The 19,377-nt window shown below is 31.9% G+C and overlaps 1 protein-coding gene across 1 annotated transcript in view; it reads left to right on the forward strand.

Moving 5' to 3' along the window:
* Positions 1-6,670, forward strand: part of LOC129955601 (ras GTPase-activating protein-binding protein 2-like) — a 37,580-nt gene extending 30,910 nt beyond the window's left edge. Inside the window, exon 11 of the mRNA XM_056068237.1 lies at positions 1,087-6,670. Within this exon, the coding sequence (XP_055924212.1) occupies positions 1,087-1,308 (222 nt within the window). The 3' untranslated portion in view covers positions 1,309-6,670. The remainder of the gene's footprint in view (positions 1-1,086) is intronic.
* The last annotated feature ends 12,707 nt before the right edge of the window (positions 6,671-19,377 follow it).

Below are 19,377 nucleotides of genomic sequence, written 5' to 3' on the forward strand. Positions count from 1 at the left end.
GTATTGTAATCTAATTTCTAGATATTTTTTTTATGTAGTTTGTTACTAATTGAATTGTGATGATGCCATGTGTTGATAATTATGCTCTTATACTTTTATAGAATACATAATTCACAGCAGTTGTATTTTCTGTAAAGTAAAAGTTTGAACCATACATCTTGATCTTTAAAACTGCTCAATAAAATTGTTAAGGAGCAATTTCTTATTTCCTGTCAGTTATGTGTATATATATATTCCTTTCTATTACATTAACATAATACTCGCAAACACCAATGTTTTTCAAGTATTTCTTAACAAAATCTCATTTGCAAACAAAATTGAGCTTTATCTTTAACCTTACTAGCAACAAGATTCAAAGGAAATGCAGCAATTCTCCCATGCAATCTCGCCTCCCCAAGCTTTCCTTAAAGTTAAAGCAGTAATTTTTTTCCCCTTTTGCATGCATCTTTTCCCTCCATTTTCCATATTTATTTGTATTGCTAATCATTAATAAATGTGAGGTCCTCATTAAACCATTTACTATATATTGAATTTCCACTTAAGAAAGAAAAAAAGTTTATAAAAGCACTGAAATCACTGCAGAATTAAGAAATATATTTTACTCTTATTTTAATTTTTCTTATCAATTGCAACAGTTAGGGAAAGCACAAATCTTTGTATTTAATAACTAAATAAAAAAAAAAATAGATGACAGGAAAGAGTAAATATGCTAAAATTATATAAGAGTATATTATTCAATAAAAGGCTTGGTGTTCCATGATTTTCAGTGCATGATGCAATCTGATTTACTCAGAAAAAGCAATATACTTTGGATAGTGAAAAATATTTTTCTGTTCTGCTTTTGAATTTTTTTTTTCAGTTCTGATTTATTTATTATTTCTATATATTGATGAGCATAGATAATAAAGAAGTACAATATGCTTTTAAGAAAATATGTATATACTTAAAAAAATTTGTTAGCAATGGAATTTATTTTGTAAATTTCTCTGCTCATTATAATATAGTATCCTTGAAATTCTGAGTTTATTTCTTAAAGCACATCCAAAATCTATATTTGAATAACTTTTGAAAATTCTTTTTTTCCAGCCTATTTACTTCAATGATCATCGCCTCAATGTAGAAGAAAAGAAGCGCCCAAAAGACAACCGAATAATTTCATCAGACAACCGAATTGGACCTCCGCGAGGTGGCCCGTCACCTCGAGTTGGAGTGGGTGGACGTGGACCTCGGGGAGCCATGATGCCCCAAGGTACTGGCCGAGGTGACAACAGAGGAGGAATGCGAGGCAGCTATGCCTCTCGTCGCTAGATGTTTAAAACGAGGCAAGCCTACCCATCTTCACAACACATGGTCCTCGTGTGGAACGTTTGGTGCCTCAATTTAAATATTAAAAACACCTAATATTTCATCGGTAATCATTCATTGGGATTCTGTGGGTCAAGATATTTTCAATTTTTTTTCACTCACCTCATTGCTTCATTGACAGCAGACAACTGGTGATTTAAGGGAGAAAAAAACTATACATATATAGGAAGTGCTTTAAACCCAGTTCTGTTCCTGCTTTTCTGCATAATATATTTTTGTGTCCCTTTTCCACCCTTTTTATTTCACAGATTAATCAATATCTTCGAAACATTACAGTTGTTTTAAAGCACTTAGTACATTTCAATTTCATAGGTGTATTGAATTGATCTAATGGTAATGTTTTTAAACGATTCCCCCCACGTGAAGAAAATAAATTTGCTTGGATTGCCCTTGGAAATCTACAGTGGTGTGCTTCAACTAATACAGGTGTGCAGAAGAGAAATGACCTTGTGTTTTCTCCTTTCCACTCCAATTTCCGTATTTTGAATATTTTTTGTGGGGAAAAAAAATTCTCTTGATGAAACAAGTTGCCAAACTCTCACGAGCAATCTTGACTCGGTTTGTTTCTACTGACACGTGAAGCATGATTATCTTAGAGCTTTGTGGGTGCCACACAATTTGGAGATAGTTGGCGTCATTGAAACTTTCTTTTTTGTAACAACGGAAAGTCATTTGTGATAGTCTTTTATTTAAAGAAGTCGGTGTAAATGTTTTTTTTTTCTTTCTTTTTTTTTTTTTTGTTTTTCTTTTTTGTTTTGTTTGAGTGATTGATTTTGAAACTGGTGCTCACACCGATCTCATCTTTGTAGTATAATTCATTGTGTAAAAAAGAATAAAAAAAGACTACCAAACTTTGCTACTTAACGTAACACTTGTGTTTCTGGCTAGTTTTTCTGTATTAAAATTAAAAGAAACTTGTTTTTAAGAAATTGAAACTGGTCAAAAGAAAGCATCTCTTAATGCCTCAAAAGTTGCCTCATATTTATCTTCAATGTGTCTTAAATTACTTGTTTGTTTACATAATATGAAATGATGTAGCAATTCAGTGCTGAGAAGATAAATCTTGTCAAACTTGGGGGGGGGGGAGGAAAAGACAAAGTTTTATGGAGAAACAAAGTGATGTCCTTCCAAATTTTGTTCATTTTCCTCATTTTAGTTTTGAGATTTGCTTACAAAATCAGGAGTGCGAGTAGTTACTGTGAAGCAACATATTGAAATTTTCATCATTTTCTTTGTTGGTTGTGTGGTAGTTATAATTCCTGCTCATAATCGTGGGAAAAAGACATTTTTTAATGCACTATACTGATTTTCTTTGAAAAGAGAAAATGTAATGTACAGATCTCCTTATCAAGCTGACTGAATAAAGGAGTCAAAAGCAATTTTCAATGGTGCAACCCTTTAGAGATGTGCTTTATAGAGAATGTGTTTTTATATTAGATTGTATTTTTTAAAATATATTCCTGTTGTACTTTTGATTTTTCAGAAATTAATTTTGGCAGTTAAAAATGTTAAATCAATTAAATGAAAATTTATATAATTGGCAAATATATTGTTATAAAAATGAGATGTGCAATCCGTCTCCATTTTGTAGGAAACTGCCAAAGTTATTTAATTGTTCTAGTTTTGTCCTTTTGTATTATATTTAATTATAAAATGTTTGTTTTCTTTTAAAGTGTACTTAAAATATGCTACCAGTTTTCTGGGAGCAAATCCTTGCTTGTGTTATGCGATATCCTTGCTGGGAGTATGAAGCTGCTGTCTTGCGAGTGGCTGCTTCAGCTCAGTGAGTCAATAGATGCACGAGATTATGCAGTTGATATTACTGCCTGTGACTCAGTGAGTTGAACTGCATTTGGACTATGCCATTTTTAATGTAATCCCTTAGAGGAAGGGTTGGGAATAGGATTGTTGCATTAATTTCAGTACAGAATTGAAATGTTGTGGTTCATTTCATTAACTACATTTGTTGTTGGGGCTTTTTTCTTATGGGAAAAGTCCTCACAAAGATAAGATAAACTTTTGTTTCATTCTTTCCAACATTTTTTTAAAAATCTTCATGCAATGTACGTTTTTGACTCTCCTAAAAGTCTAGTCTTTAATGTATTTATTAAACTTGTTTTCTTTTTTAAAAACAAAAGTTTTGTATTTGTAATGAATCTAAAAAAGAATCCTTTTCCCATTTGACTTTCTCTGATATTTTTAAGCATTAAATTTTTCAGCATATGTGATATTGTAGTGTGGTACTGAAGACTTTGGATCAAGATTTCTGCTATTCTAGAAATAATTTATATTGAAAATATATCATTGATTTTTCATCTTTTTGGAAAATTGATTTAAATTGAATCCTTCCCATAATTAAAGGCTGCTTCTCAATTATTTAAAATTTAATTACATAATTATTTGTAGCATGAAAATATGAATTTGAGTTTGCCCTTTGTTTAGTGACTTGTGGGATAGCAGAGATCTTGAAATGCTTGAATCAGGGTTGCCGCGCCACTGGGAGAACCGAGTAAACATGGGGAATTTAAAAAGCCGAGAAACTGTAAGGAAATTTTCTACTCTCTCCCCTTTTTTTTCTGTATAGATCAGTCCAGTTTCGATTTTAAGACAATTGTTCTTTTTCCATAAGATTCCTGCATTGTAGCTAATGACAGGGTTGCCACTTCACTGGGAAAAAGCAAGAAATTTAAAATTAGTTATATATTGAAAATGCAGGGAAATTTGAAAATTTTCATACAAACTGCGAAAATACAGGAATTTTAAGTGTCTTAGTTATTTTTTCCATATTTAAACATGCTGATCTCTAAAGATTGCAATAATAAAAATCATAGTTATAGCTTCTAAAAATTACCATTTGCGATTGTGTAATGTGGAAACTCGCTCCTTTTCTACTCTCTCTTCCCATTTTTTTGTATAGATTAGTCCAGTTTTCTTTTGCATGTTAAATTGTTTCCTTTCTTTGCTTTCTCCACTACTTAAAATCATAATGCATTATAACTAGCACATGTGCTCTATTTGCACATTTCCTCGCATCTTGATTATATAAACGGGAAACACATGAATTTTTTTTTTTTTTTTTTTTTTTTCCAGATTTGAATAGCAACCCACCCTGTAATGAGCATGCACAAAACTTTTATAATTGTATGAAAGATTAGAATACTTTCTCTGACAGGAATAGCAACATTCAATCTGCGAATCCATCACTGTGGTATTTAGTCACTAACACGCAAATTTGTTGAATGATTTGCTGCTCAAAATCCGTATTTAATACGAACTGGACGAATAAATGTAGTCAGTCCTTATTAAAAGGGTCCAAGAAGTCTTGCAAAATCTATGTTGCATGTTGCTTCTAAATTTTTGTTTTGTAAGAAAATAGCCTAAATAATATGAGAAAGTGAGTATTTATTAATCATGCCAAAAAAAAAAAGAGAGAGAGAGAAACAAAAATGCTTGTCAGTTCAAGAAAAGTAATAATTAATATTAGACTTTGTGTCTAAAGGAATGAAGGCGATACATCAAGTTTAAAAATGTCAAATTTAATTATTGTAATTAAGCCGATTTCAAACTTTTTACTTCAAGAACAATTATTTAAAGCTAAATTTTTATGGGCATTAAAACATGTCGTGTCACATTTTAAGTAATGCTTAAATGATTTGAATTATGATAGCGAAAGTGTTTTATTCGCCCAAGTCCTTAATTTCATGTGACTTGCAGTTAAAGAGAAGAGACAATATATCCTTTTAATGTATAAATTTTGTCTTGCTAAATTCTAGATAATAATCAAAGAGAAATAGTTGTTTATTTGTAAATATCAAAATTCTTTTAATGTGCTATTTCAAATAATGTTAAATTGTTGATTCCTTTCCTCGCCATTTCCAATCCTTAAAATCATATTGTATTATAACTAGCACATGAGTGCTTTTTTATATTTCCTCGTATCTTGAATATACATATAGGGAAAACACAGGGAAATATTTTTCCACCCAGATTTTAGTGGCAACCCTGTTCAATGCTCAATTCATATACCAATTGTGCCATTTTCAGTTAATATGTGTGTCTGCATGCCAGAAAGATATATATTAATACAGCTAACTTCATGCGTCCATTGTTATAGTTTGCAACTGTTATGGAATTTCAAACATTTTCTGCTGAGAGTTATGGTTTTAAATCTGTAAGGTATTATGTGCTTTATGACAAGATCAAATATGAAGTACAGGATATCTTTTGTGGAATTTTTTAGGAACATTCCTGTTGCAAGATAAAAGTATATGGCTTGAGAAGCTCTTGTTTTTTTTGTTGTTTTTTTAAATAAATCATGCAAATAATTCCCCTCCCTGTCTTTTTTTTTTTTTTTTTTTAATCTGGTTATTTGGTGAATTAGTTTAAAAAATCTGCCTGTATAAAATTATTCTTTTATACTAAAAGTATATATATGGATTGAATAAAAATACCCCCGAATAAAAATCAGTTTGTTTCCAGTTACTTTTATTTGAAAAATTTTGTTTTGGAATTTTGGATCATTTTATTTCTTACATGTTTCGTAGCATTTAGAAGCTTAAAAAAAATATAGGAATCAACTTTGTGAGGGGAATTTTTTTTTTTCCCATTGTGACAAATAAAATTATTATTCAATACATCAGTGAATTATATAGTGCTTTCAGATATTGAATATGTAAAATGACGAAAAGGTTGATATTGAATAAAATACGTTTTTGCTTTTGAGAATTTTTAATGAATTCGTTGTTAAGGAATCTTTTGTAGTCAGATTGTTTGTGCCTACATTCAATTGGTTTTCAATACAGAATAGTTACCCAACAACAACTATCCTGTTCTAAATGTATTGGTAAAAAAAATTTATTTTATTTTCATTAGATTTATGTGTGCTTGTGTGTGGGAGAGAAAGATCATGAAATCAGCACTTCCCAATTTAATGTTAATAAATTTTGTCTTATGTTTTATCATTGATCTTATTTTGGGAATAATTTACTGTCTTTAATGTTTGCTTAAAATATGATTTTTATAACAAAACTATTTCAGAGTTTTGATGAAAATGAGAATTCTTGCTTCAAAATTATCATAACCTTTTTTGGATTGAAAATGTTCATTTTGCATCTTGCTATATATAAGCCAAGTATATTCACGAGTATTCAAGTTGTATTCATGAGAGCAGTCAAGAAGTGTTGATTACTTATTTGTCATAAAATTAATTTCAGACAAAAGGATTTCTTGGCATGTATCATGCATATTTATGAAAGTGTTGTGAATATGTAAAAAATAATAATAATAAAGTCGTGTGTTCCCCATACAGTCTTGTTGCATTTATATTACTTTGCCATGTTAACCCTCTGAAACCTAGCTCTTTTAAAAACACAAAACCAAAGAAAATATTTCCATCCCCTTCCTTACTATTTGCGCTAACAAAGAGGGGCTCCACATCCTTATTGGCTATAAGGAGATCATTTAGAAATTCTGATAACCTTTTTAAGAAATTTTGATATTAATTTTATTTATTATTTTTTTTAACCTTTTAGCTTCATTTTTTTATTATAAGTTATTGAGAAATAAGACAAATTTGATGCAAAACATAAATTTTTTTAAAGCATACAGGTATCTTTTTAAAATCATTGCTACATCATAAAAATGTTAAAAATACTTTCTAAATAACTCATTGGAATATATAATTTTGTGACGCTCTCCTTTCCCCCTTTAAACTTCACATGGTTGTTAAATGCAATTGCTACAAAAAAAGAAATGTCAACTTCGATTTTTACTTTAAATAAAACTTATCTAGTCATTCAAAAACTGTCATTTCTTTTTTTAGGCCTTATTTTCCTTTAAATTATTGATACATTTTTAAAAAATATGAATATTCGCTGGTAAGAAAAAGATTGACTTTGAAAAATATTTCTATAAACGCAATTCTCTCTCTATATGTATATTTCAATATGGTTTTATATTAATATAATTTAAAACTTCTATATTAATATAATTCTTTGGAAATATCTTTTCTTCAGTAAAATTAAAGCATATATTTCAGTTTTTACGTAAATTAGATGAAAACTATAGCTACGGATATATGGTGAAAAACTACGGAAAATTACATAAAACGTCGAAAATACCTCTTCTCGATCTTCGCTTAAGCATTGCTGGTAGTGAACGAATTTTTAGCATGGTTAGAAAATAAAGTGAATCTTGTTCCAGCATGGGTAAAATATGGGAGTTTATAAACTGAGCAATGACGACTTAAGAAAAGCAAACTTGTAAATATCTAACAAATAGTATTAATTTAATCAACATAATCATTTAGTCTGTTTTTTTAATTATTATTATTTCCCATATCTATTTAATCAATAATAAATGTTTGAAAAGATTTTATCTGTTAGGTAACCAATTTTGGAGGGTATGTAAAAGAATTTACTTTTGGAAAGATTTCAAAATATTCTGTTCATCTCGAACACTTACTAATCAAAAAAAAAATGATGGGCGAAGCCACCATTGTTTAAAAGATCATATTGTTTCTTGCAGTTCGCCGGCTATGAGAGAGGATTGCATTCAACATTTCGGTCGTCTGGCAGTTTGCAAGATTGGCAGTCGGAATGGAATGAATTTTGCAATCCATCGTATGATAAATTGAGTAAATCATAACCGTAATGGATTTCAAGTTATCGTCTTTATTTTTATATATTATTACTTAATTTTAACTTGAAAACAGTTTTCTATCTTTTGAAATGACCTGAAAAAAGAATTTTTTACGTGCCTTTAATAGAATATGCGTAAGAAGATGACTTAATTTACTTTTAGGTACCATAAATATATGAATCTTGAAAATGATATATTCTTTGCTGGTTGATATCACGAGTATGAAATCAAAATTTAATTTTAATAATCGATTCATTATAATTTTTTTAATGAAATGGGGTCTTATTGAGGGCAAGCAAACATACAGTTCCGAAATTCGAATGCAAAATTCCCCTTTTATAAGTATAAAATAACAAGATGCATAACATAATAAAAAATTTAGCAAGTTATTTTGAAAAAAAGATACCAAATAATGGCTTTATATTCTAGAAACCAAAGCTTGTTTACGGAATGGATTGAAAAGAAAAGGGATATTCGACAATAAATCCTTACTGACATTTTACGTTCGCATTAATCAACGCCTTTGCATATTGAAATACTGGAAAAGTTAGTGCGACCTTGCTGCGACTCGAAAAACGTTCGAACTTTTTTCATTTTTAATGTTTTAGATGAACTTTAGTTATACGTCTTTAGTGTATGCTTTATTAACCGCAGAAATTTATTTTTAAAGTTAGATTTAAAAAAAAAATTACTGTCAGATTTGATTAATTCGCCGGTGTTATTTTAGAAATAGAATGAATCATCGTTGGCAACCAATGAAAATCTGGTATTTACTTAGTTTATCAGTGTATCATGTAATCTTAATTCAATTATTTGTAAAACCTGCACCTTCGTCGCGATTCCCTGCAAGGCATTATTGATATTTCGATGCTATTCGTTTTTAGATCGATTAGCGATGCAGTATTCATGCATTTAATCAACACAATTTAAGAATAATGAGATGAAAGATTAATCATTGTATCTAATTTATTGCATACATGAAATAATCCGAAAGAGATTTTTCCCCGCACTCAAAATGGTAAAATGATCGGCACAATTAGCGAAGCTGATTGATCTGGCTTGAAATCTATTTTAAATTATAAATCATTGCCGCTTGTGACTAAATAGTAATAGTAACAATTTTTTTAAAAAAAAAAGAAAATTGAAATACTTAACGTTTATAAAAGCTTACCTTAAATAAGACAAAGCTATCCTGCGGAACATTTCACTAGCTCTTTGTAAAATTTTGAAAAGCGTTTTATTAGTAAGATCACATAACGGGTGACGAATCCGATAGGGGTGAATGCATCGAAAACTCTACAATGAACACCAGAATTAACAAATCGCTTGATATTTTGAAATCTGGCGCAGGCATCATTAAAACAAAACACCGTCGGATCGAGACCACCATACAAACAATATACACGTTGTCACAGTATAATGACTACTCAGGTTGACATAAACACAGTTGGGACCAATTGCAGTTAAAACTGAGAAATCTATTTGGCATGGGTGTTTTCATGGTTCGTGTTCGCTTAGATCCATTATTAAAATTAATGAAACTCTAAACAACATCCATTAAAAAAAAAAACCCTTCAATCGTATATGGGTGGTAACTCGGCTATCAGAACTGTCCTTCAGTACCCATCACTTAAGGAAGTGATCAAAAAGATTTCTTTAAAAATGAAAGCATAGGGGAAATTAATGTTTATTCCCCAAACTCAAATTTAAGTGACTCAGGAATGCATTATTGTAGTGTGTAATATGATTTCCAAAATCCTTTTTAATCACTGTATAAAATTAATTCCATTTCTTAAATATCCAATCAAATCTTAAAATCCAAAAATCTACAGCACATGTCTAGCATCCAGTGATAAAGCAGCTCTATGCACAATCTTTTCTACATATCAACTGAAGCTTGCGCAGTTCATGCTACTTTAGCTCCAGCCAAGCACCCAGCAATATTTGCCACGACAAGGGGAAGTCCTAAAGGGGTGGGTACTCAACCCTTCAGAACTTTATGTGTTCGCTAAGCAATAGTTGCCGTAATGGGTAAATCACATGATTTTATGGATATTGGAAAAAGTCTGATCATTGGGTACAGAGTACGTGACCGCAGCATTTCTGAACCCGCAATTTTTGTCAGATGTTCATGTAGTGTCGTAGTGAATGTTTACAATTAAGAATCAAGAGGGTGCGCAATCTAGGCGCTGTGTGACATGTCCATTAGTGAGCGATGCTGGTTAAGATGGATCGACGCGCTACCATCGATACATTGATGGCTCAAATGAATCAGCAATGCACCAGAAAGCTATTCAGAACGACATTCAATGCACTTTATTGCGTATTGGAATTTGCAGCAGGCGTTTGATTTTAACAGTCATACATTGCAAGAAATTTCGTGCATTTGAATTACAGTACAAATATTGGACCCTGGAACGGTGGAAAAGATTGCTTTTCCAGATGAGTCTCGTTTTCTACTGCATCGGGTGCTGGAGTATTCGCGGAGAGACATCAGAAAACAAATTTCCAGAAACCCTTGTTTGTGCCGCCGTCAAGGTGGAAGGAGGAGTGTAAAGTGCCGGAAAGATCATATTAAGCAGCATCTACTATATATGAAACCGATTCCCATAAAAATGTATGAAATTCTTTCATAGCACTTTTTTTTAAATTTATACTTGTAAAATATTTTCATTTTATGCAAAAAAAAAAATGGCTATAAAACCAAATTTTTATTATATTATACATAGGCCGTATTTCCTTATGGGTCTAAATTTCAAGATAAAAATCTTCCTTTGATTGAAATAAGTAACTATTTTAAAAAATACATTTGGAATTTATTTCCTGGTCAGTTTATTATTGCTACAGAATGCATCTAAAACACTCCAACACATTTCAATTGCTGGTTTTCCTCTTTTCAAAAATGCAGGTTTAAAATTTGCTGAGTCATCTCCATTTTTATTACTGAAAACAGATGTTGCTGAAGCATTCACTGTTCTCATTGCCCCTGCTGAAGATTTTCTGCATCCAATCACCAAAAGTCATTCAACGTAATGCCTTCTGTATTTCCATACTGACCAAACTATATAAAATAATTCCTTCCTGTGGGTGAATGACCATTCCAATATCATCTAGAACGAGCTAGCTGATCTTTTGGCCAGAAAATACACCTTTAAAAAACACCCCATGATGCATCAGTGTACAATTAATAATTTTCGGAAAGCAAAACTTCATCTCCTCGATGCCAATTTCTGGAATATCTCCAGTCGATGTCTTGCGATATTTCAGACATCGATGCATGCTCTTCCTGGGCCAAAAATTGACGCTGTTTTGACCAGACTAATGAGCAAAACGGTTATAACTCCAGGTCTTTTGAATCTCCTTAATGATCCATTTTGTCATGTTTAACAGCGTTAATGACATTGATCATATAGTTCTTTCTTGTAAAAAGTATGCTTATTATAAGTACAGACTGTGGACAATTAAATGAGCAAGATAATATTTCTTTAAAAAAATTCTTGATTAAAATAACTATTTCTAAAAGCAATCTCCAAGTTTCTCTTCCTACAAATGGAGCACTTCAATACTCTACTAATTTCTTAGGTCTCATTATATAGTTGCCTCTGTGGGTCGATTCTTTTTTTCGCTGCTGCTTCTACTCTACGATTTGTTGCATTTCTTCTTTTGGTTTAAAACTTGGAAACACACATGGGGATTAAATCGCATTAGAAATTGTTTTGCAAATGTAAATAAACTAAAACTTCTATTTGATGCGATTTTTTTTAATATAATGTGTGATTGTTGGTGAATTTATTCTGTGTCTACGTCTGAAAACAGAATATAAGTCATTATTGCTACCCATCCCAATTTCATACTTTTAAGTATTCTGTTATTAATTAATTTTTTTTTTGTTACCAAGGTTGGAGGGTTATGATGCAATTTTGCTGTTATTGAATAACTTTATATTTTGATACAATACCCTTTCCAGTTCAAAGTTACTATTATAGATCTTTCCTTTCTAATTTTTTTTCTTTCTGTTTATAGAATTGTTCAGTTTTAATTTGAATTTTGGTAAATATAATAAATGGGGTTGTGTTCCTATTAGGATTGATTGTGAAAATGAATGTAGGTAATTTTTTTCATAGATGACAACGCTGATATTAACATCATATATTTAAATCAAAACAGCACAAGCATTAAACGCTTTTTTCTTTCGCCACACAAAAACAACCGTTTCAGCTTTTTACTCTCTTACATCTGTTGCCACTCCCGAACAGAGAAACTTACCTCTCAAGAAGTTTGATTGTGAAGCAACAGGGATAGATCCCACTTGAAGGAAACAAATAATTCCATTCTAAAGCACTTTGTCATGTGATTTTGCACTACATCTTTCGTGACAATCAATTCTGAGATATGGTTGACAGGCTAAAAGACTATCAAGAGGGTTACACATAATCTAGAGTTGAATATATTGATTAGTATATTTCCAATAAATGGGGAAATTAAGCTTATCCGAAACCTATTATTATTATTATTATTACGTTATGTATATTACGTTTTTCGATATTGATTTGAGTTAGAAAAGGTAGAAATATTTTTTATATTTCAGGAATATGCTGAGCAATGAATAAAAAGCAAGAAAAATGAAGCGGTATTAGATGCTTCCAAAAATAGTTGGAAATGTTTTTTATAAAACGTGCAAATACCAGGGTAAATCAAACAGTAGAAATGATGGTTTATTGATTATAAATCTTTGAATTATGATAACATAGGTTATTTGTTCTCTCAGCAGCTTTCTTTAGACAGTATCTTAACATTTTTCTTATTACATTCAGCTCAAGGGCTTTACACGCAAGATTATTAGTTGTTTTGGTTGACAGATATAGTTATATTGGAAGATATGAATATCTACTTCTAGAGACAAATCATGTCGATTATATACCTTGCTGTGGTTGTCTATTTTTGAGATAGATTAAGCATTTTCTTTGATGCCTGTTTCTTGATTTCTTTTATATCTTTCTTCCTCTGATTGATTGAACTTTTTGAAGATATGGCGAATACTGTAACATTCCCCGTTTCCCAGTACTGATGAGACTTTTACAGCCAGCTGTGTCGTCGCCGTTAATGACTAAACTCCTCGAGATAGCCAGATGGGGGATCTTTTCACCTGGGTGGTCTCGCATCTGTTCATTAGCGACTACAGTGAAAGGCCACATGTGGGAATTCCTCGTCCAAAAGATGTTGATAGTACCTTCAAAGAGAAAGGGGTGTTCAAACATCTGGATGCTAGATGTTTCTCTTTGTGAAAGACCTTCCCACGACCCACTGGCGCCGCTGAGAGAGCATATTGCTGAACCTCGATTAGCCGAAAGAAAGCTCAAATGACCAATGTAAATTAAGAGGCGGAGATTTTTTTTTTTTTTTTAAGGAGGAGAGAAGAAACGAATTGCAGGCGGATTGTTGGACTACGCCCACGAGTTCGGAGTTTCAAGAAAGCCTTCAACTTTGACTGTTGTGTCTCCTACTGCAGATGTAAATAACTATTTATTTAACCAAGATTAGAACAAGTTGTTATTTTGTATATATAGGGCTGTAAAATAAAGAATTGTCTGGAAATTCTGCTTCGTTATTTGATCAGTCGAGATCAAGACATTACAATACTCTCCAGAACTTTTATAGCAACATTTTGCACCTTCATTAATTACTTGATCATAGTGTTGAATTCGGTACATCTGTAAAAATGCTCAGAGAAGCTATCTGAAATTCGTACGATTTTTATTTACATTTGACTGTTGCCATTTAACAATAAATAATAAGAACCATTTCTGTGGCACGTACCTTAGCATTTTGTATGTGCTACGTAAGCATATTTCCCCGCCTCTTACTTGTAACGCCATCAAGTTAACTATGAGTGATATAAAATCATCGATGTAGCAACAACGCTGAAAGGCAAAGCTCAAAGGAACTCCAGAAAGCAAAGAAACAATAAAATTCTAGTTCAATAATAGCCAGTTCATGAATATAGTGATATTATTCTAATTACAAGGATATTTTAAATACATTTCATCAAGCTTTTTTATTCTGCAATGTAGATCTGATTTTCTTGACTTGCATTCCAAAGATCACGGGACTGAAATTACTCTGAATCGTGCTCATATAATTTTTAACAATTTGAAATGTGCTGAAATTTCTTTCGCATGTGCATTTTGGCATTGGCAAAAGGCATGTAATTTTTATCAATCTATTCATTTTGTAAATTGCTTTAACAACTCGAGAAATGTGCATTTGCAGTTGTAATTAGGCTTTCGGTTTAGACGCTTCTTACTTCTTCGTAAAAACACACCGCATATTCCCCAGATAGCTTTTTAAATCTTGTGATTTGCTGTAGTACAAATGACCGAAAGTAACAATGTTTTTAAAAGTATTAGTGACTGGGATGCCAAGGTTTATATAATTAAGAACACCCAGAACGTGTGTCTCTGTTTAAATATTTTTTCCCATAAGTGTACTGGGTGTGTGACCTTGAAATATAAGTGAATTCAAGTTCATTAAATTTTAAAATTGCAAAAATTTTAGAGCCAAAATTATTTGGTTGTTTTTAAATTAGTTTTTAGTTCAAACTTGGACTTTATAGTGACAAAAATCTGAAAGTATTATTCGGTAAGGTTTGTGAATAAACAAGGAATTGGTAATTGATGATTGTATTTCTTGTTCTCTTGATTGTTTTTAATTCGTTTTTACTTCAAATTCAGACTTTATAGTGACAAAAATTTGACAGTATTATTTGATGATTGCACTTCTTTCGCATAATTTGCAGAGATGTGTGTATCAGGGACTGCTACAAGTCCCCCCACCCCACCGTTTTAAGTGTTTGCTAAACCATTTTTATGAAAGATATGTCTAGTTTACCGATTAAAAATTTCCATTGTTCCATTCCACCTCTTAATTGCAAAATTTCGTCATATTAGGTAACCAACTGTATAAAAGTATTAGGGTGTTCCAGAAGTTTCTTTCTCATCGCACTATGAATTGCCTCATCTGGCTCTGCTTGTGCAAACATACAGGCTTATTTATTAGCCGTCCATGGCATCGGTTTCAGTCGTACCAGAACTTTACTAGACCCCAGAATAGTTCTTTTATCCATTTGGTGGGATTGGGAAGGCGTCATTTTCTACGGGCTCCTTCATGAAGGTGAAACAGTAAATTCTACGAAATACTGCCATCAATTAAAAGCTGCCATAGCAAAAAAATAAAAGGTCATGATTAATGAACCGACGAGGTGTTGTTTTTCGTCATGACAACACGAGACCCCATATTGCATTAGTCGTAAGGAAGAAACTTCTACAGTTTGATTGGGGTGTTTCACCGCATCCTGCGTATTCTCCAGATCTCGCTCCCTGATTATTACTTCTTTCTGTTCTTGAAAAATTCACTTCGCGATAAAAGCTTTAAATCCATCAACAAATTGAAAGCGCACCTCGAGGATTATTTCTTGTTCAAAACACAACAGTTTTGGAAAGAAGGTTTCCTGTGAGATGGAAGAAGGATAACAGTAAATATTGTGTATTCATCTCATATTAGAAACAGGATACTCTGGCTTCTGTCAAGGTGAATAATAAAAAACTGCTCCCATAGCCAAAAAGTGTCCACGAATAAGAGGTTTTCCTTACATTCATTTATAAGGATTGTTTCTAAGAGTAAAATTTGCTGAAACATTAAATGGCAAATTTATAGATTTTCTGCAAGCATGGATCCCCACAAATTTATTCGGCTCTTGACTAAATCAATAGAAAGCGCATTTGTTTTATAGTCTATTGATGCATCAAAAATTTTGTATAAGTATTCTAATTTCTCATTTCAGCGTGATTGAATAGATAAATCATTTACTGAGAAAGTTCAGCAAACTTCTCGCTAAAATCTTTCAAAATGATTTGAAGCCTTTTTAAAAACATTTCTATGGTATATTATAATGATGTCTCTTTAAAAAAGTATTGTCCGTATTTAATGTGCATTGCGTAGTAATTTATTTATTACATTACTGAGTTGAAAATTTAACTAGGGAAAAATTTCGTAGTAACTTTTGAGATATATTGTTATTAAAGAATATATACTTCAGTAATTCGGAAATTCTTTTATCGAATTAAATTTAAGGAAATAATTCAGTGCAGTCTTCAAATAAATAAATATATATATATATATATATATATATATATATATATATATATATTGCAAGTTGGACACTATTTAAACTCTTTACTTCTATTTCTTAAACTATTTACTGCTGAATAAAAGATATCAGCTTGAATTGATTTTTAAGCTAAAAAATATTACTTTGAAATTAAATAAAGACTACGAGATAAGAATATAATAAATTTTAAAAATAAAACAGATTTTGGGAATAATGCATGAAAATACTTCAGATTTTCATGAAATTTACATTTGTTCTGGAGTTCAAGTAGATTATGTAACTGGAGAGAAGCTGTTCGATTAATTATTAAATGCTAAACATTGTACAAAAGTTAAATGGTTATTGGTTTAAAAACTCAAACTGAAACAATTTAAGAGACTTATAACTTTAATGACAAATTCATGCTATGGGAAAAAAGTTCATTTTTTTCCCCCTTCTAATGGTTCCAATTTACAATGCCTGTTGGAGCAACATTAGTTTGGAGAGCGGGTAGGGTGCCAGCTCAGGTGTCGTCCTCGTCATCTCACCCGGTTCAAAATGGCGATGTCCGTCCCAAAATAGCACTAATGTTGCTTTAAAATAGGACATTAATATAACTAAAACCAACTTATAATGAAGTAAATTCGCTCCACTCTCAAAAAATGGCAAAAGCATTCAATTAATTCTATGTATGCCATTTTTCATCTCATCAGTGTTTTTCCCTCCTCGCTCCAGTTTGCAACAATTCATTAGCCATTTCAGAGCACTTATCGATTTATTATTGTTAGGAATATAACGTGAATAGAAATGGGTGTCCTGAATCCGATTTCATGTTTTATCAAATAGTCTTATCACTCGCACGATTCGTTTATATTATGACGATATATCGGCCTTTGATTATTAATCAAAATATTTTCTATTGATATCAACGACTCGAGTGTCAGCATCAGGTATGATTATTACTTACGGAATTTAAACAGCTATTTGAATTTTGGAATTTTTAAAATAATTCAATGTATGGAGATATTAAATTAAAGGAAAGGATCTTCATGCTTGTATTTAATTTTTTTTAATTATATGCCTTTGGAGACTAGCTTGCTAGAACCGAATATTGACTGTTCTCTCTGTTTAACTATTAGTACAGAATACATTTATTAGGTTAAATAAAATAATATGAATTAAATGGACAACAATTTACTCCTATGACAAATTAAAACGTGGGCGAGTGCCAAAAATGAATTATTTTGCGGCGATTTCTCGTTCAATGTAATCATGATCCTTTTTTATTTCAATCTTAAAAGCTGTGTCATTTCGGTAGCTATCCAGGAGGAGGAACTTTCCTCAAGTCTGCTTGGCGAGAAACATCAAATTTTAAATCTTATCAAAATGTGCATATGCTACCGTTAAAGTGCATAATTCAGTAATTTCTTAGTTACTTTATAAAATCAGTTATTTCATGAAATGACTTATTATATTGTGTGAAATAACGGATTTCATGTTTTACTGATAGTCATTGCGATTATTTGTCTGACGACGGTTTAATGTAATTTCGCATTAAATTAAATTTTCTTTTACATCAGAATCTTGACTGGTTTGTATTTCCTTTCTCAGACTAAATAGCATTTGGACCGATTTACCACTTTAATCACCAAATTTTTTTCCGAGTATTTCTAATAATAATATTTTGCAGTTTCATTAATTAGCTTAAGGTGAGCGTTGATTCAAGTGCAACTATAAAAGCGTTCAACGAATTAAGTCGAAAGTCTGTAAGATAAGTTGTTTGCATTTGACTGTTGTCCTTATATAATAAGTATTTAGACAGATTTTGGTGCCATATGCGCTTGAGTTTCATATATAAGGATTCTAGGGATTGAGAGTTGAAGTATTTTCCTTAAATGCAAACAATTGATTCCACAAATTTGAGACCAGGGCACATTCCCTACCTTTCCCACTCTAGTTACGCCGAGATAAAACAAGAGTAAAATTTCAGTAAAAATGGCACAAAAGAAAAAGGCAAATGCAAATGAAGATTCTATTTTAACTCTTTCCATCCCAATCGGCATATATGTCAGACAATATTTCCTATTGAGTAAATAAATCCTACTTTTGCATGGGATTTAAAATTTTAATCAGGAAAAAGGGAAAGGTCAAACAACACGTCCTTTTTTCATATATTCTCCAAACATTATACATTTTAATTATTTTATTACTTGCATTCGGGTTTTGAATAGCAGTGATCTTTCAAATGCGCCAGTTAAACTTCATCATCGGGTCGAAACTATTGGCTGGAGTGGTAGTTCCAAACAAATGGAAGCTGTGTAGGGGGTTGGAGCAAAACTTCCCGTTTAAATTTCTTCAAGAAAGTTTGTTTGTTTTGCGAGTCTGGCATTATCAAGCAGAAATGTCATTGCTTAATCACTTGCGGTGGCAAGAAATTCTCAGATGCGCGTATCCGCATCTGTGATTCTAACTCGCAGCGAGACCACGCAAAATATCCGATACCTTAGAGAAAGCGCGATTTACATCATCTAAATAAATTAACGAGAATCTCAGTCGACGGTTCGCGAACCTTGCTGAAGTATGTAACAACGTCTTTGACGATTCTGTGACAAAAGCATTTCAATGTTCGTCGGATGTCTTTGCTGCAAGTGGTTAATTTGTTGCGTCGGCGGACTCAGATTCTGTTACGCTTTGCAATTCGAATCGGCTATTATTCTCGTCTCTTTAGGCATTAATTTAGTTTTCATCTTCTAGTTGGTCAATGGAAAATCTTCGCAGCTGGCCTACACAATGGTCAAAAACCACTTGATTTCTGTTTCCTTTTCCTACGGGTGAGGTCCTAAATAGCCATTCCATGATGGTGTGTTTCGCTGTGGAGGTAACGTCATGAGAGATTATGAGGCGTCGTAGTTGCAAATATTGAACTATTGTACGAGAATTAAACATGGATACCAATGCTGTTCTTAGTGGCCAGTCGCCAAAAGTCGGAGAATCTACCTTGCGCACAGTTTTAAATATTACAGGTGTTCGTGAACTATGGAATGCAAATTTAGTTTTGTGTGGCAATGTTCCGCAATAACTTGCTTGACAACCATAACATTTTTAGCATTGATAAAGGTCGGCCTCGACGATCAATGTTAGTGACAACAGTGCTGTCATTTTCGAATTGCATGCTTATCATAAACAGAGAGAAATTCATGATAAATCTGCGTGTAATTCAAGCTGTC

This window comes from Argiope bruennichi, chromosome 2, assembly GCF_947563725.1.
Source record: "Argiope bruennichi chromosome 2, qqArgBrue1.1, whole genome shotgun sequence".
Taxonomy (NCBI): domain Eukaryota; kingdom Metazoa; phylum Arthropoda; class Arachnida; order Araneae; family Araneidae; genus Argiope; species Argiope bruennichi.